Source organism: Oncorhynchus keta, chromosome 13 (genome assembly GCF_023373465.1).
Source record: "Oncorhynchus keta strain PuntledgeMale-10-30-2019 chromosome 13, Oket_V2, whole genome shotgun sequence".
In the NCBI taxonomy this organism is placed as follows: domain Eukaryota; kingdom Metazoa; phylum Chordata; class Actinopteri; order Salmoniformes; family Salmonidae; genus Oncorhynchus; species Oncorhynchus keta.
The window spans coordinates 915,958-936,023 of NC_068433.1; the positions used below are offsets into that span (position 1 = coordinate 915,958).

Here is a 20,066-nt window from a genome sequence, read left to right on the forward strand (position 1 = left end):
CCAGAACAACAGCAAAGGACCTTGTGAAGATGTTGGAGGAAACAGGTACCAAAGTATCTATATACACAGTAAAACGAGTCCTATATCGACATATCCTGAAAGGCCACTCAGCAAGGAAGAAGCCACTGCTCCAAAACTGCCATTAAAAAGCCAGACTACGGTTTGCAACTGTACATGGGGACAAAGATTGTACTTTTTGGAGAAATGTCCTCTGGTCTGATGAAACAAAAATAGAACTGTTTGGCCATAATGACCATCGTCATGTTTGGAGGATAAAGGGGGAGACTTGCAAGCCGAAGAACACCATCCCAACCGTGAAGCACGGGGGTGGCAGCATCATGTTGTGGGGGTGCTTTGCTGCAGGAGGGACTGGTGCGCTTCACAAAATAGATGGCATCATGAGGTAGGAACATTATGTGGATATATTGAAGCAACATCTCAAGACATCAGTCAGGAAGTTAAAGCTTGGTCGCAAATGGGTCTTCCAAATGGACAATGACCCCAAGCATACTCCTATAGAACATTTGTGGGCAGAACTGAAAAAGCCTGTGTGAGCAAGGAGGCCTACAAACCTGACTCAGTTACACCAGCTCTGTCAGGAGGAATGGGCCAAAACTCACCCAACTTATTGTGGAAAGCTTGTGGAAGGCTACCCGAAACGTTTGACCCAAGTTAAACAATTTAAAGGCAATGCTACCAAATACTAATTGAGTGTATGTAAACTTCTGACCCACTGGGAATATGATGAAAGAAATAAAAGCTGAAATAAATCACTCTACTATTATTCTGACATGTCACATTCTTAAAATAAAGTGGTGATCCTAACTGACCGAAGACAGGGAATTTAAATTTAATTCAATTAATTTAATTTATACAAGGATTAAAGTGTCAGAAATGGTGAAAAACTGTGTTTAAATGTATTTTGCTTCTTCATTCAACTGTATATGAGCTATAGGTAGGGAATAGTGTGTTATATTATATATAATTCAACTGTATATGAGCTATAGGTAGGGAATAGTGTGTTATATTATATATAATTCAACTGTATATGAGCTATAGGTAGGGAATAGGGTGTTATATTATATATAATTCAACTGTATATGAGCTATAGGTAGGGAATAGGGTGTTATATTATATATAATTCAACTGTATATTATATATATATTGTATATTCTGATTCCTTAATGAAGCAACATGTTTCCTGTCGTGTTTTTGAAACGACTTGGAATTGAAGAGATTAGAACAGCTTTCCACTCATTGTCCTTCCATCTCCATCCATTATCACCCCATCCCTCCATTATCACCCCATCCCTCCATTATCACCCCATCCCTCCATTATCACCCCATCCCTCCATTATCACCCCATCCCTCCATTATCACCCCATCCCTCCGTTATCACCCCATCCCTCCATTATCACCCCATCCCTCCGTTATCACCCCATCCCTCCATTATCACCCCATCCCTCCATTATCACCCCATCCCTCCATTATCACCCCATCCCTCCATTATCACCCCATCCCTCCATTATCACCCCATCCCTCCATTATCACCCCATCCCTCCATTATCACCCCATCCCTCCATTATCACCCCATCCCTCCGTTATCACCCCATCCCTCCATTATCACCCCATCCCTCCATTATCACCCCATCCCTCCACCCCATCCCTCCGTATCACCCCATCCCTCCATTATCACCCCATCCCTCCGTTATCACCCCATCCCTCCATTATCACCCCATCCCTCCATTATCACCCCATCCCTCCGTTATCACCCCATCCCTCCATTATCACCCCATCCCTCCATTATCACCCCATCCCTCCATTATCACCCCATCCCTCCATTATCACCCCATCCCTCCATTATCACCCCATCCCTCCATTATCACCCCATCCCTCCATTATCACCCCATCCCTCCATTATCACCCCATCCATCCATTATCACCCCATCATCCATTCTCACCCCATCCCTCCATCCCTCACCCCATCCATCCTCTACAACCCATCCATCCCTCTACACCCCCATCCATCCCTCTACACCCCCATCCATCCCTCTACACCCCCATCCATCCTCTACACCCCCATCCATCCCTCTACACCCCCATCCATCCCTCTACACCCCCATCCATCCTCTACACCCCCATCCATCCTCTACATCCCCATCCATCTTCTACAACCCCATCCATCCTCTACACCCCCATCCATCTTCTACACCCCCATCCATCCTCTACACCCCCATCCATCCTCTACACCCCCATCCATCCCTCTACACCCCCATCCATCCCTCTACACCCCCATCCTTCCTCTACACCCCCATCCATCCTCTACACCCCCATCCATCCTCTACACCCCCATCCATCCTCTACACCCCCATCCATCCTCTACACCCCCATCCATCCTCTACACCCCCATCCATCCTCTACACCCCCATCCATCCCTCTGCAACCCATCCATCCCTCTACACCCCCATCCATCCTCTACACCCCCATCCATCCTCTACCCCCCCATCCATCCCTCTACACCCCCATCCATCCTCTACACCCCCATCCATCCTCTACACCCCCATCCCTCTACACCCCATCCATCCCTCTACACCCCCATCCATCCTCTCCTCCCCCATCCATCCCTCTCCACCCCCATCCATCCCTCTACACCCCATCCATCCCTCTACACCCCCATCCATCCCTCTACACCCCATCCATCCTCTACACCCCCATCCATCCTCTACACCCCCATCATCCCTCTACACCCCCATCCATCCTTTACACCCCCATCCATCCTCTACACCCCCATCCATCCTCTACACCCCCATCCATCCTCTACACCCCCATCCATCCCTCTACACCCCCATCCATCCCTCTACACCCCATCCATCCCTCTACACCCCCATCCATCCCTCTACACCCCATCCATCCTCTACCCCCCCATCCATCCCCTACCCCCCCATCCATCCCTCTACACCCCCATCCATCCTCTACACCCCCATCCATCCTCTACACCCCCATCCATCCCTCTACACCCCCATCCATCCCTCTACACCCCCATCCATCCTCTACACCCCCATCCATCCTCTACACCCCCATCCCTCTACACCCCATCCATCCCTCTACACCCCCATCCATCCTCTACACCCCCATCCATCCCTCTACACCCCCATCCATCCCTCTACACCCCATCCATCCCTCTACACCCCCATCCATCCCTCTACACCCCATCCATCCTCTACACCCCCATCCATCCTCTACACCCCCATCCATCCTCTACACCCCCATCCATCCTCTACACCCCCATCCATCCTCTTCCCCCCCATCCATCCCTCTACCCCCCCATCCATCCCTCTACACCCCCATCCATCCTCTACACCCCCATCCATCCTCTACACCCCCATCCATCCCTCTACATCCCCATCCATCCTCTACAACCCCATCCATCCTCTACACCCCCATCCATCCTCTACACCCCCATCCATCCTCTACACCCCATCCATCCTCTACCACCCCCATCCATCCTCTACCACCCCCATCCATCCCTCTACACCCCCATCCATCCTCTACACCCCCATCCATCCTCTACACCCCCATCCATCCCTCTACATCCCCATCCATCCTCTACAACCCCATCCATCCACTACACCCTCATCCATCCCTCTACACCCCCATCCATCCTCTACACCCCCATCCATCCCTCTACACCCCCATCCATCCCTCTACACCCCCATCCATCCCTCTACCACCCCATCCATCCCTCTACACCCCCATCCATCCTCTACCACCCCATCCATCCCTCTACACCCCCATCCATCCTCTACACCCCCATCCATCCTCTACACCCCCATCCATCCTCTACACCCCCAACCATCCTCTACACCCCCATCCATCCTCTACACCCCCATCCATCCCTCTACCCCCCATCCATCCTCTACACCCCCATCCATCCCTCTACACCCCCATCCATCCCTCTACACCCCCATCCATCCTCTACACCCCCATCCATCCCTCTACCACCCATCCATCCTCTACACCCCCATCCATCCCTCTACACCCCCATCCATCCTCTACACCCCCATCCATCCCTCTACCACCCATCCATCCTCTACACCCCCATACATCCCTCTACCACCCATCCATCCTCTACACCCCCATCCATCCCTCTACACCCCCATCCATCCTCTACACCCCATCCATCCCTCTACCACCCATCCATCCTCTACACCCCCATACATCCCTCTACCACCCATCCATCCTCTACACCCCCATCCATCCCTCTACACCCCCATCCATCCTCTACACCCCCATCCATCCCTCTACCACCCATCCATCCTCTACACCCCCATCCATCCCTCTACCACCCATCCATCCTCTACACCCCCATACATCCCTCTACCACCCATCCATCCTCTACCACCCCATCCATCCCTCTACACCCCCATCCATCCTCTACACCCCCATCCATCCTCTACACCCCCATCCATCCTCTACACCCCCATCCATCCTCTACACCCCCATCCATCCCTCTACCACCCATCCATCCTCTACACCCCCATCCATCCCTCTACACCCCCATCCATCCCTCTACACCCCCATCCATCCTCTACACCCCCCCATCCATCCCTCTACCACCCATCCATCCTCTACACCCCCATCCATCCCTCTACACCCCCATCCATCCTCTACACCCCCATCCATCCCTCTACCACCCATCCATCCTCTACACCCCCATCCATCCCTCTACACCCCCATCCATCCTCTACACCCCCATCCATCCCTCTACCACCCATCCATCCTCTACACCCCCATACATCCCTCTACACCCCCATCCATCCCTCTACACCCCCATCCATCCTCTACACCCCCATCCATCCCTCTACACCCCCATCCATCCCTCTACCACCCATCCATCCTCTACACCCCCATCCATCCCTCTATACCCCCATCCATCCTCTACACCCCATCCATCCCTCTACCACCCATCCATCCTCTACACCCCCATCCATCCCTCTATACCCCCATCCCTCTACCCTCCCGTCCAGTCTCTCTGTCGGAGGGGTCGGTAGTGACAGTCTTCAGGACAGCAGTAGATTACCATGTCTGTGGGGATGACTGGACGATGGACCTCAGTCAACTGACCTGCTCTCAGCTTGGCCTAGGGTAAGGTCAGTAGTTATCTACGGCTACAGACACGGGGCTACAGACACACAGCTACAGACACGGGGATACAGACACACAGACACGGGGCTACAGACACGGGGCTACAGACACACAGACACGGGGCTACAGACACACAGCTACAGACACGGGGATACAGACACACAGACACGGGGCTACAGACACGGGGCTACAGACACGGGGGCTACAGACACGGGGCTACAGACAGACAGACACGGGGCTACAGACACACAGACATACAGAGACACAGACACGGGGCTACAGACACGGGGCTACAGACACGGGGCTACAGACACGGGGCTACAGACACGGGGCTACAGACACACAGACACGGGGCGACAGACACGGGGCTACAGACACACAGACACGGGGCTACAGACACACAGACACGGGGCTACGGTGTGTGTGTGTGTGTGGTTATCTCCTGGTGTGTGTGTGGTTATCTCCTGGTGTGTGTGTGTGGTTATGTCCTGGTGTGTGTGTGTGTTTATCTCCTGGTGTGTGTGTGTGTAGTTATCTCCTGGTGTGTGTGTGTGTGGTTATCTCCTGGTGTGTGTGTGTGGTTATCTCCTGGTGTGTGTGTGTGTGGTTATCTCCTGATGTGTGTGTGTGTGTGGTTATCTCCTGGTGTGTGTGTGTAGTTATCTCCTGGTGTGTGTGTGTGTGTAGTTATCTCCTGGTGTGTGTGTGGTTATCTCCTGGTGTGTGTGTGTGGTTATCTCCTGGTGTGTGTGTGTGGTTATCTCCTGGTGTGTGTGTGTGGTTATCTCCTGGTGTGTGTGTGTGGTTATCTCCTGGTGTGTGTGTGTGGTTATGTCCTGGTGTGTGTGTGTGTGTGGTTATCTCCTGGTGTGTGTGTGTGTGTGGTTATCTCCTGGTGTGTGTGTGTGTGGTTATCTCCTGGTGTGTGTGTGTGGTTATCTCCTGGTGTGTGTGTTGTTATCTCCTGGTGTGTATGTTGTTATCTCCTGGTGTGTGTGTGTGTGTGTGTGTGTGGTTATCTCCTGGTGTGTGTGTGTGTGGTTATCTCCTGGTGTGTGTGTGTGGTTATCTCCTGGTGTGTGTGTGTGGTTATCTCCTGGTGTGTGTGTGTGTGTGGTTATCTCCTGGTGTGTGTGTGTGGTTATCTCCTGGTGTGTGTGTGTGTGTGGTTATCTCCTGGTGTGTGTGTGTGTGTGGTTATCTCCTGGTGTGTGTTTGTGGTTATCTCCTGGTGTGTGTGTGTGGTTATCTCCTGTTGTGTGTGTGGTTATCTCCTGGTGTGTGTGTGTGGTTATATCCTGGTGTGTGTGTGTGGTTATATCCTGGTGTGTGTGTGTGTTTGTGTGTGTGTGGTTATATCATGGTGTGTGTGTGTGGTTATCTCCTGGTGTGTGTGTGTGGTTATATCCTGGTGTGTGTGTGGTTATCTCCTGGTGTGTGTGTGTGGTTATCTCCTGGTGTGTGTGTGTAGTTATCTCCTGGTGTGTGTGTGTGGTTATCTCCTGGTGTGTGTGTGTGTTTGTGTGTGTGTGGTTATCTCCTGGTGTGTGTGTGTGGTTATCTCCTGGTGTGTGTGTGTGGTTATCTCCTGGTGTGTGTGTGTGATTATCTCCTGATGTGTGTGTGGTTATCTCCTGGTGTGTGTGTGTGATTATCTCCTGGTGTGTGTGTGGTTATCTCCTGGTGTGTGTGTGTAGTTATCTCCTGGTGTGTGTGTGGTTATCTCCTGGTGTGTGTGTGTGGTTATCTCCTGGTGTGTGTGTGTGTGGTTATCTCCTGGTGTGTGTGTGTGTGTGGTTATCTCCTGGTGTGTGTGTGGTGATCTCCTGGTGTGTGTGTGGTTATCTCCTGGTGTGTGTGTGTGGTTATCTCCTGGTGTGTGTGTGTGTGGTTATCTCCTGGTGTGTGTGTGGTTATCTCCTGGTGTGTGTGTGGTTATCTCCTGGTGTGTGTGTTGTTATCTCCTGGTGTGTGTGTGTGTGGTTATCTCCTGGTGTGTGTGTGTGTGTGGTTATCTCCTGGTGTGTGTGTGTGTGTGGTTATCTCCTGGTGTGTGTGTGTGTGTGGTTATCTCCTGGTGTGTGTGTGGTTATCTCCTGGTGTGTGTGTTGTTATCTCCTGGTGTGTGTGTGTGTTATCTCCTGGTGTGTGTGTGTGTGGTTATCTCCTGGTGTGTGTGTGGTTATCTCCTGGTGTGTGTGTGTGTGGTTATCTCCTGTGTTTTCCTCCAGAGCCCCAGCATCAGTAATTCTGGTTCCAGACCCTCCCAGTGTTCCAGGGAGGAGGAGGTGGCTTCATGTTCACCCTGACTGGAGACAGAGGAACGGCTCAGCTCTACAGGGCCTACTGGAGAAGAGAGGGTAGGAACACACCCACCACACACACCACACACACTTATATACACACACACACACACACACACACACACACACACACACACACACACACACACACACACACACACACACACACACACACACACACACACACACACACACACACACACACACACACACACACACACACACACACACACATTGACACACACACACACACACACACACACACACACACCACACCACACACACACATACACACACACAACCACACACACATACACACATACACACACACATACACACACACATATATACACACCCACCAACCACATGCACAGCCCCACACCTGGGGGGACCCAGAGAAACAGGGCCCCACACCTGGGGGGACCCAGATAAACAGGGCCCCACACCTGTGGGGACCCAGAGAAACAGGGCCCCACACCTGGGGGGACCCAGAGAAACAGGGCCCCACACCTGGGGGGACCCAGAGAAACAGGGCCCCACACCTGGGGGGACCCAGAGAAACAGGGCCCCACACCTGGGGGGACCCAGAGAAACAGGGCTCCACACCTGGGGGGACCCAGAGAAACGGGGCCCCACACCTGGGGGGACCCAGAGAAACAGGGCTCCACACCTGGGGGGACCCAGAGAAACGGGGCCCCACACCTGGGGGGACCCAGAGAAACAGGGCCCCACACCTGTGGGGACCCAGAGAAACGGACAGTAAAAGTGTTCTCTCTCTGTCTCCAGACATGCCTGTTTCTCCAGGAAGAGAGTGTCTCTACACTGCACCAAAGAAGGTGAGTCAATGTCTGCTAGGTGGCAAAAAGTCTAACTCTCCTCCCTACAGACTATAGCCTGGTAGTGTTGTCTACAGTCTAACTCTCCTCCCTCCAGACTATAGCCTGGTAGTGTTGTCTACAGTCTAACTCTCCTCCCTCCAGACTATAGCCTGGTAGTTTTGTCTACAGTCTAACTCTCTCTCTCTCCTCCCTCCAGACTGTAGCCTGGTAGTGTTGTCTACAGTCTAACTCTCCTCCCTCCAGACTATAGCCTGGTAGTTTTGTCTACAGTCTAACTCTCTCTCTCCTCCCTCCAGACTGTAGCCTGGTAGTGTTGTCTACAGTCTAACTCTCCTCCCTCCAGCCTATAGCCTGGTAGTGTTGTCTACAGTCTAGCTCTCCTCCCTCCAGACTATAGCCTGGTAGTGTTGTCTACAGTCTAACTCTCCTCCCTCCAGACTGTAGCCTGGTAGTGTTGTCTACAGTCTAACTCTCTCCTCCCTCCAGACTATAGCCTGGTAGTGTTGTCTACAGTTTAAATCTCCTCCCTCCAGACTGTAGCCTAGTAGTGTTTTCTACAGTCTAACTCTCATCCCTCCAGACTGTAGCCTGGTAGTGTTGTCTACAGTCTAACTCTCCTCCCTCCAGACTATAGCCTGGTAGTGTTGTCTACAGTCTAACTCTCTCTCTCCTCCCTCCAGACTGTAGCCTGGTAGTGTTGTCTACAGTTTAAATCTCCTCCCTCCAGACTGTACCCTAGTAGTGTTTTCTACAGTCTAACTCTCCTCCCTCCAGACTGTAGCCTGGTAGTGTTTTCTACAGTCTAACTCTCATCCCTCCAGACTGTAGCCTGGTAGTGTTGTCTACAGTTTAAATCTCCTCCCTCCAGACTGTACCCTAGTAGTGTTTTCTACAGTCTAACTCTCCTCCCTCCAGACTATAGCCTGGTAGTGTTTTCTACAGTCTAACTCTCATCCCTCCAGACTGTAGCCTGGTAGTGTTGTCTACAGTCTAACTCTCCTCCCTCCAGACTGTACCCTAGTAGTGTTTTCTACAGTCTAACTCTCCTCCCTCCAGACTGTGGCCTGGTAGTGTTGTCTACAGTCTAACTCTCTCCTCCCTCCAGACTGTAGCCTGGTAGTGTTGTCTACAGTTTAAATCTCCTCCCTCCAGACTGTACCCTAGTAGTGTTTTCTACAGTCTAACTCTCCTCCCTCCAGACTGTAGCCTGGTAGTGTTGTCTACAGTCTAACTCTCTCCTCCCTCCAGACTGTGGCCTGGTAGTGTTGTCACCAGTCTAACTCTCTCCTCCCTCCAGACTGTGGCCTGGTAGTGTTGTCTACAGTCTAACTCTCCTCCCTCCAGACTATAGCCTGGTAGTGTTGTCTACAGTCTAACTCTCTCCTCCCTCCAGACTATAGCCTGGTAGTGTTGTCTACAGTCTAACTCTCCTCCCTCCAGACTATAGCCTGGTAGTGTTGTCTACAGTCTAACTCTCTCCTCCCTCCAGACTGTGGCCTGGTAGTGTTGTCACCAGTCTAACTCTCTCCTCCCTCCAGACTATAGCCTGGTAGTGTTGTCTACAGTCTAACTCTCTCCTCCCTCCAGACTATAGCCTGGTAGTGTTGTCTACAGTCTAACTCTCCTCCCTCCAGACTGTGGCCTGGTAGTGTTGTCTACAGTCTAACTCTCTCCTCCCTCCAGACTGTGGCCTGGTAGTGTTGTCTACAGTCTAACTCTCTCTCTCCTCCCTCCAGACTATAGCCTGGTAGTGTTGTCTACAGTCTAACTCTCTCCTCCCTCCAGACTGTGGCCTGGTAGTGTTGTCACCAGTCTAACTCTCTCCTCCCTCCAGACTGTGGCCTGGTAGTGTTGTCTACAGTCTAACTCTCCTCCCTCCAGACTATAGCCTGGTAGTGTTGTCTACAGTCTAACTCTCTCCTCCCTCCAGACTATAGCCTGGTAGTGTTGTCTACAGTCTAACTCTCCTCCCTCCAGACTATAGCCTGGTAGTGTTGTCACCAGTCTAACTCTCTCCTCCCTCCAGACTATAGCCTGGTAGTGTTGTCTACAGTCTAACTCTCTCCTCCCTCCAGACTATAGCCTGGTAGTGTTGTCTACAGTCTAACTCTCCTCCCTCCAGACTATAGCCTGGTAGTGTTGTCTACAGTCTAACTCTCTCCTCCCTCCAGACTATAGCCTGGTAGTGTTGTCTACAGTCTAACTCTCCTCCCTCCAGACTGTGGCCTGGTAGTGTTGTCTACAGTCTAACTCTCTCCTCCCTCCAGACTGTGGCCTGGTAGTGTTGTCTACAGTCTAACTCTCTCTCTCCTCCCTCCAGACTGTGGCCTGGTAGTGTTGTCACCAGTCTAACTCTCTCTCTCCTCCCTCCAGACTGTGGCCTGGTAGTGTTGTCTACAGTCTAACTCTCTCTCTCCTCCCTCCAGACTGTGGCCTGGTAGTGTTGTCTACAGTCTAACTCTCTCCTCCCTCCAGACTGTGGCCTGGTAGTGTTGTCACCAGTCTAACTCTCTCCTCCCTCCAGACTGTGGCCTGCGCCCGGCCGTGCGTCTGTATAAGCGTATTCTGGGTGGCAGGGTGTCCAGGCCAGGGAGGTGGCCTTGGCAGTGTTCTCTCCAATCAGATCCTAGTGGACATATCTGTGGTTGCGTCCTCATTGGGAAGAAATGGGCCCTTACTGTCGCTCACTGCTTTGAAGGGTGAGGTATTCTTTCATTCTACATGACTCTGATCTCTCTTACTCCCTTCCTCACGTCTAACTTTCATCTTTCTTCCTCTCTTCTCCAGACGTGAGAGTGCAGACCTATGGAAGGTAGTCCTGGGCATTAACAACCTGGACCACCCGTCCCCTTACCTACAGACCAGAGGTGTAGAGTCCATCATTGTTCACCCTCGCTATAACCGGGCCGTGGTGGACTATGACATCAGCGTGGTTGAGCTGGACAGGGAGGTGGAGGTGACCAGTTACGTTCGACCGGTGTGTCTTCCCGGTAACGGACAGTTACCGCAGCCTGATACCTACTGTTATATTACTGGATGGGGTCACATGGGTAACAGGAGTGAGTTTGATACCTACGGTTCACCATACAAACTGTATATATACACACACAGTAATACTTTATCTCTATCACCATACATACTGTATATATACACACACAGTAATACTTTATCTCTATCACCATACATACTGTATATATACACACACAGTAATACTTTCTCTCTATCACCATACATACTGTATATATATACACACAGTAATACTTTATCTCTATCACCATACAAACTGTATATATACACACACAGTAATACTTTCTCTCTATCACCATACATACTGTATATATATACACACAGTAATACTTTCTCTCTATCACCATACATACTGTATATACACACACACAGTAATACTTTCTCTCTATCACCATACATACTGTATATACACACACAGTAATACTTTCTCTCTATCACCATACATACTATATATACACACACAGTAATACTTTATCACTATCACCATACATACTGTATATATACACACACAGTAATACTTTCTCTCTATCACCATACATACTGTATATATACACACACAGTAATACTTTATCTCTATCACCATACATACTGTATATATACACACACAGTAATACTTTATCACTATCACCATACATACTGTACATACACACACAGTAATTCTATCTCTATCCTAGTGGTTAGAGCGTTGGACTAGTAACCGAAAGGTTGCAAGTTCAAAAAGCCGAGCTGACAAGGTACAAAGCTGTCGTTCTGCCTCTGAACAAGGCAGTTAACCCACTGTTCCCTGGTAGGCCATCATTGAAAATAAGAATTTGTTCTTAACAACTTCTTAGGGCTGAGATGCCGCTAATGGGATCGATATGACAACAGCCAGTGAAAGTGCAGGGCACCAAATTCAAACAACAGAAATCTCATAATTAAAATTCCTCAAACATATAAGTATTTTATACCATTTTAAAGGTAATCTTGTTGTTAATCCTACCACAATGTCCGATTTCAAATAGGCTTTACAGCGAAAGCACCACAAATTATTATGTTAGGTCAGAGCCAAGTCACAGAAAAGCACAGCCATTTTTCCAGCGAAAGAGTGGAGTCACAAAAATCAGAAATAGAGATAGAATGAATGACCAAGCTTTGAGGATCTTCATCAGATGACACTCATAGGACTTCATGTTACACAATGCATGTAGGTTTTGTTCGATAAAGTTCATATGTATATAAAAAAAAACAGTACGACGCTCAGAGACCAAACAAGCCAAAAAGATATGGCGATATTGTGCAGTCAACAGAAGTCAGAAATAACATTATAAATATTCACTTACCTTTGATGATTTTCATCAGAATGCACTCCCAGGAATCCTCGTTCCACAATAAATGTTTGTTTTGTTTGATAATGTCCATCATTTTTGTCCAAATTCCTCCTTGTTAGCGCGTTCAGCCCAGTAATCCAACTTCATGACGCATGAGCAGACGCAAAGTCAAAAAGTTCTGTTACAGTTTGTAGAAATATGTCAAACGATGTATAGAATCAATCTTTAGGATGTTTTTATCATAAATCTTCAATAATGTTCCAACCGGAGAATTCCTTTGTCTGTAGAATTGCAATGGAACAGAGCTCTCTCTCATGTGAACGAGCGTCATGAGCTCGTGGCATTCTGGCAGACACCTGACTCATTCCCCTCTCATTCGGCCCCACTTCACAGTAGAAGCATCGAATAAGGTTCCAAAGACTGTTGACATCTAGTGGAAGCCTTAGTGTAGTTGAAGCCTTAGTGTAGTTGAAGCCTTAGTGGAAGCCTTAGGAAGTGCAACATGACCAATATCCCACTGTATCCCATTGTATCTTCAATAAGGGCTGAGTTGTGAGACGACCAACCTCAGATTTCCCACTTCCTGGTTAGATTTCTTCTCAGGTTTTTGTCTGCCATATGAGTTCTGTTATACTCACAGACATCATTCAAACAGTATTAGAACCTTCAGGGTGTTTTCTATCCAAATATACTAATAATATGCATATATATTAGAAACGGGGACTGAGTAGCAGGCAGTTTACTCTGGGCACCTTATTCATCCATGCTACTCAATACTGCCCCCAGCCATAGTACGTTTTAATTAACTGACTTGCCTAGTTAAAAAAAGGTAAAATTAAAAAAAATATATACATATATATAAATACTGTATATACACACACAGTAATACTCTCCCTCTCTCTGTGTCTCTCTCAAATCTATGACTGCACACTGTGGTATTTCACCTAACTCTATCTCTCGCTCTCTCTCTTTCTCTTTCTCTCTTTCTTTCTCTCTTTCTCTTTCTCTCTCTTTCTCGCTCTCTTTCTCTCTCTTTCTCTCTCTTTCTCTCGTTGTCTCTCTCTTTCTCTCTCTCTTTCTCTCTCTTTCTCTCTCTTTCTCTCTCTCTCTTTCTCTCTCTCTTTCTCTCTCTCTTTCTCTCTCTCTTTCTCTCTCTCTCTCTTTCTCTCTCTTTTTCTCGCTCTCTTTCTCTCTCTTTCTCGCTCTTTCTCTCTCTCTTTATCGCTCTTTCTCTCTCTCTTTATCGCTCTTTCTCTCTCTCTTTATCTCTCTCTTTCTCTCTCTCTTTCTGTCTCTCTTTCTGTCTCTTTCTCTCTCTTTCTCTCTCTCTTCCTCTCTCTTTCTCTCTGTCTCTCTCTCTCTCTTTCTCTCTCTTTCTCTCTCTCTTTCTCGCTCTCTTTCTCTCTCTTTCTCGCTCTTTCTCTCTCTCTTTATCGCTCTTTCTCTCTCTCTTTCTCTCTCTCTTTCTCTCTCTCTTTCTCTCTCTCTTTCTCTCTCTTTCGCTCTCTCTTTCTCTCTCTCTTCCTCTCTCTTTCTCTCTGTCTCTCTCTCTCTCTTTCTCTCTCTTTCTCTCTCTTTCTGTCTCTCTTTCTCTCTCTCTTTCTCTCTTCCTCTCTCTTTCTCTCTCTCTTTCTCTCTGTCTCTCTCTCTCTTTCTGTCTCTCTTCCTCTCTCTCTCTCTGTCTCTCTCTCTTTCTCTCTCTCTCTCTCTCTTCCTCTCTTCTCTCTCTCTTTCTCTCTTTCTCTCTCTCTCTTTCTCTCTCTCTTTCTCTCTCTCTCTTTCTCTCTCTCTCCATAGTGCCCTTCAAACTCCAGGAGGGAGAAGTAAGGATCATCAGTCTGTCTCAGTGTCAGAGTTACTTTGATATGAAGACCATCACCACCAGGATGCTGTGTGCTGGATACGAGGCTGGCACCGTGGACTCTTGCATGGTGAGTAACAGGAGGAGGGCACTTCTGACTTTTTCCCCACACAGCAGACAATAAGGCTAATTGACATACAATAGACTGGTCTTAGTCGTCCCACATCTACAACACAGTGCATTCGGAAGGTATTCAGACCCCTTGACTTTTTCCACATTTTGTTACGTTACAGCCTTACTCTAAAATGTTTTAAATAGTTTTTTTTCCTCATCAATCTAAAAAAAAAAAAGACATTTATAAAAACTGAAATATCACATTTACATCAGTATTCAGACCTTTTACTCAGTACTTTGATGAAGCACCTTTGGCAGTGATTACAGCCTCCTGTCTTCTTGCTACAAGCTTGGCACACCTGTATTTGGGGAGTGTCTCCCATTCTTCTCTGCAGATCCTCTCAAGCTCTGTCAGGTTGGTTGGGGAGAGACTTTTCCCTAAGCCACTCCTGCCACTCCTGCGTTGTCTTGTCTGTGTGCTCAGGGTCGTTGTCCTGTTGGAAGGTGAACCTTCTTCCCAGTCTGAAGTCCTTAGCGCTCTGGAGCAGGTTTTCATCAAGGATCTCTGTACTTTGCTTTGTCCATCTTTCCCTCGATCCTGACTAGTCTCCCAGTCCCTGCCGCTGAAAAACATCCCCACAGTATGATGCTGCCACCACCATGCTTCACCGTAGGGATGGTGCCACCACCATGCTTCACCGTAGGGATGATGTCTGGTTTCCTCCAGACGTGATTCACTGTTGGTTTCATCAGACCAGAGAATCTTGTTTCTGTCTGAGTCGTTAGGTGCCTTTTATCAAACTCCCAAACGGGCTGTCATGTGCCTTTTACTGAGGAGGCTTCCGTCTGGCCTCTCTACCATAAAAGACCTGATTGGTGGAGTGCTGCAGAGATGGTTGTCCTACTGGAAGGTTCGCCCATCTACAGGTTCTGTTAGAAGCAAATCAGAATGGGACTGTTATTGATAGTTATTTACCAACCTGACAAAAGAGAACATAGATAAAGTGGCATTTTACCCAGTATGGCCTTATAAATCAGTGTATACCAGGGTTTAAACCTACGCGAGGTCAATGACGACCAGCCAACAGCCCTGTTGACATCACAATGATGTGTAAGACGTTTCTGTAATGAACCTGAGGACTGATACATTGAATCAAGTCCTCTCAGGGTCGTGGCTGAGGCCTGCATGATACACTGAATCAAGTCCTCTCAGGGTCGTGGCTGAGGCCTGCATGATACACTGAATCAAGTCCTCTCAGGGTAGTGGCTGAGGCCTGCATGATACACTGAATCAAGTGCACTCAGGGTCGTGGCTGTGGGCTGCATGATACACTGAATCAAGTGCTCTCAGGGTCGTGGTTGAGGCCTGCATGATACACTGAATCAAGTGCTCTCAGGGTCGTGGTTGAGGCCTGCATGATACACTGAATCAAGTCCTCTCAGGGTCGTGGCTGAGGCCTGCATGATACACTGAATCAAGTCCTCTCAGGGTCGTGGCTGTGGGCTGCATGATACACTGAATCAAGTCCTCTCAGGGTCGTGGCTGTGGGCTGCATGATACACTGAATCAAGTCCTCTCAGGGTCGTGGCTGTGGGCTGCATGATACACTGAATCAAGTCCTCTCAGGGTCGTGGCTGAGGCCTGCATATATATATAACATCACTAAAATCTAAAACCGACAGTAATGTACATCATACCAGCTCCTTCTTGGCCTTAAAAGAAAAACAAGCCTTATGCCAGTAATACAAACCTATTCTCATCTTGAGCTTCCTTATCAAGTTCTCTACATGCACGGTGAAGCTAAGCTTATCATCAACCCACACACCCAAATATTTGTACACTTTAACTTACTCTATAGTATGTCCAGCCAATGTAGCAATGACATAATTAGTAATATGCCTGGCATTTGAAAATACCATGCAGTTTTAAATCATACAGATTCTGTTGTATGATGTTAAATGCTCTTTGGGCATTTTCAAAAGCTAAAGATAAACTACATCCGCTGTTTCAATAAGATCCCCAATATTGTTTATATACAAAATGAACAACAGTGGGCCCAAAATAGAACCCTGCGGAACACCTGAGTACATCTCTATGGATTTACAACCATCCGCCATTACACATTGTGTACGATTTGATGGGTAATTTATAAACCAATCTAGAGCATGACCAGTAAATCCACAACATTTTAACCTTTGCACTAGGTCCACGGTGTCAAAAGCTTTCGACAAATAAATCAAATCAGACACACAATGTAACTTCTTATCAAGAGCACAGTGGATGTCATTTAAAACCTTCAATTTTGCTGAAACAGTGCTGTGGCCAGACCTAAAACCTGATTGCATTCCATTTAAGATGTTGTATTCTTGGAAGTCGGCCTTTAGCTGCCTGCTAACTAAGGACTCCAGGACTATTTTGATATGGGTCGATATTTGTCAAGTAGCGAGGGATCACCTCATGAGGCCGTACAAAAGCAGATCTCCCCTCCCTCATGAAGCCATACAAAAGCAGATCTCCCCTCCCTCAGGAGAGGCCGTACAAACGCAGATCTCCCCTCCCTCATGAGGCCATACAAAAGCAGATCTCCCCTCCCTCATGAGGACGTACAGAAGCAGATCTCCCTCCCTCATGAGGACGTACAGAAGCAGATCTCCCCTCCCTCATGAGGACGTACAGAAGCAGATCTCCCCCTCCCTCATGAGGACGTACAGAAGCAGATCTCCCCCTCCCTCATGAGGCCATACAAAAGCAGATCTCCCCTCCCTCATGAGGCCGTACAAAAGCAGATCTCCCCCTCCCTCATGAGGCCGTACAGAAGCAGATCTCCCCCTCCCTCATGAGGCCGTACAAAAGCACATCTCCCCTCCCTCATGAGGCCGTACAGAAGCAGATCTCCCCTCCCTCATGAGGCCGTACAGAAGCAGATCTCCCCTCCCTCATGAGGACGTACAGAAGCAGATCTCCCCGTCCCTCATGAGGCCGTACAAACGCAGATCTCCTCTCCCTCATGAGGCCATACAAAAGCAGATCTCCCCTCCCTCATGAGGACGTACAGAAGCAGATCTCCCCTCCCTCATGAGGCCGTACAAACGCAGATCTCCTCTCCCTCATGAGGCCATACAGAAGCAGATCTCCCCTCCCTCATGAGGCCGTACAAACGCAGATCTCCCCCTCCCTCATGAGGCCGTACAGAAGCAGATTTCCATAACTTGGGGATTTCCTTAACATCAAGCGTGAGGTTATAAATACATATTAAGGGGGAGCAATGATGTCTGCGGCTAGGTGTAGGAGGCGGGGGTCTAGTTCATCAGGGCCAGGGGATTTTTTTCCATCAATTTCTTTCAGGGTTTTACACACTTCTGAAAAGGAGAACCTGGTGTACACAGGGGTGTCCAGTAAATTCATAGCTCAACCTTTGACCTATTAAAATAAACTGCCTGCATCTAGAAAGTACTGATTCAAGGCTTTCAGAATCTCTCAGTTATAATCTGTGTGTCGACCAACAATTGTTCAGGAAGCTGTGTATCTTTTTTTGCACTCCAAACCCTTCACTACTTGCCAGAATTTTTTATGGATTATTTAAATTATGTGAAGTAGATTTCAGGTAGTGGTCTGCTTTCAATTTACAGATCATAGCCACACCCATATTTCAAAGACGTTTAAAAGCCTTTTAAACTTATATCCAATCAATTGATTTTACCACAGGTGGACTCCAAGTTGTAGAACCTTCTCAGGGATGATCAATGGAAACAGGATGCACCTGAGCTCAATTTTAAGTCTCATAGCAAAGGGTCTGAATACTTATTTAAATAAGGTTATTTGTAATACATTTGCATTTTTTCCCACTTTGTCATTATGGGACTTTGTGATGTCATTATGGGGTATTGTGATGTCATTATGGGGTATTGTGATGTCATTATGGGATATTGCGACGTCATTATGGGGTATTGTGATGTCATTATGGGGTGTTGTGATGTCATTATGGGGTATTGTGATGTCATTATGGGGTATTGTGATGTCATTATGGAGTATTGCGATGTCATTATGGGGTATTGCGATGTCATTATGGGGTATTGCGATGTCATTATGGGGTATTGTGATGTCATTATGGAGTATTGCGATGTCATTATGGGGTATTGCGATGTCATTATGGGGTATTGTGATGTCATTATGGGGCATTGTGTGTAGATCCATGAGCAAAAAAACAACAATTGAATCCATTTTAGAATAAGGCTGTAATGTAACAAAATGTGGAAAAAGTGAAGGGGTCTGAATACTTTACGAAGGCATTGTGTGTAATTTAGCAGACACAATCTTGCCATTTCAATCGTTCGTTTCTACAGGACCATTATGGTTTATATTATTCCTGTCTCTGTCCTCCAGGGTGACAGTGGTGGTCCTCTGGTGTGTGAGGAGCCTAGTGGTGGGAGCTGGACCCTGTATGGCCTGACGTCCTGGGGTAGTGTGTGTTTCTCCAAAGTCCTGGGTCCTGGGGTCTACTCTAATGTTACACACTTCACACCCTGGATACACCGACAGATCTACCTCCACACCTTCCATCTACACTGATACAGACAGACCTCCACACCTTCCATCTACACTGATACAGACAGACCTCCACACCTTCCATCTACACTGATACAGACAGACCTCCACACCTTCCATCTACACTGATAGACAGTTTTTCCCTTGTAATGCCAGTCACTGACAGTCACTCACTTAGCCAGGTATGTTGGTCCAGCGGCTCGCTATCTAAACTCGTAGTGAGCATGGTGGGTGGATGTGGGTACGCAGACCCACAAGACACAGGGGCACCTCGTGGTGAGCATGGTGGGTGGGTGGGTGGATGTGGGTACGCAGACCCACAAGACACAGGGGCACCTCGTGGTGAGCATGGTGGGTGGGTGGGTGGATGTGGGTACGCAGACCCACAAGACACAGGGGCACCTCGTAGTGAGCATGGTGGGTGGGTGGATGGATGTGGGTACGCAGACCCACAAGCCACAGGGGCACCTCGTAGTGAGCATGGTGGGTGGGTGGATGGGGGTACGCAGACCCACAAGCCACAGGGGCACCTCGTGGTGAGTTCCATGGTGGGTGGGTCCCCACCCCGTGGAAACGTGGGTAGAGAAAGAAGACACAGGGGCACCCCGTAGGAGATGGTGGGTGGGTGGATGGATGTGGGTCCCCCAACATTCCAAACAGGAAGGGGTCTATTTTGGAAGGAGTCTGGTGTCTGGGTGGATGGATGATGGGTCGCATCGCCCACACACCACACGGGCACAGACTTTACGTGGTGAGTTCCAGTTTTGTGTGTCCTGTTCTAAACCCGTGACAGAAACGCTGAGAGAAAGAAGACAAGTGCAACAACAACCCCGGAGGAGTGTGTGGTTTGTGTCCCTTCCTCTTCCTGTGGTCCCCAACATTCCAAATAGGAGTGTTGAGAGACTGTGTGGAAGGACCTCTGAGTCTGAATTGGATGTGATGAGAGACAGTCATCGCCACTCTGTCAGATATCCTGTAACA

The 20,066-nt window shown here is 48.5% G+C and overlaps 1 protein-coding gene across 5 annotated transcripts in view; it reads left to right on the forward strand.

The window, feature by feature from the left end:
* The window catches only part of corin (corin, serine peptidase), a 179,121-nt gene extending 159,760 nt beyond the window's left edge, over positions 1 to 19,361 (forward strand). For all 5 annotated transcript variants that reach the window (XM_052458830.1, XM_052458829.1, XM_052458831.1 and 2 more), the window contains 7 exons: positions 5,028 to 5,145; positions 7,377 to 7,505; positions 8,235 to 8,284; positions 10,812 to 10,986; positions 11,075 to 11,346; positions 14,422 to 14,555; positions 18,924 to 19,361. In XM_052458830.1, the coding sequence (XP_052314790.1) occupies positions 5,028 to 5,145; positions 7,377 to 7,505; positions 8,235 to 8,284; positions 10,812 to 10,986; positions 11,075 to 11,346; positions 14,422 to 14,555; positions 18,924 to 19,109 (1,064 nt within the window). In that variant the 3' untranslated portion in view covers positions 19,110 to 19,361. The remainder of the gene's footprint in view (positions 1 to 5,027; positions 5,146 to 7,376; positions 7,506 to 8,234; positions 8,285 to 10,811; positions 10,987 to 11,074; positions 11,347 to 14,421; positions 14,556 to 18,923) is intronic.
* The last annotated feature ends 705 nt before the right edge of the window (positions 19,362 to 20,066 follow it).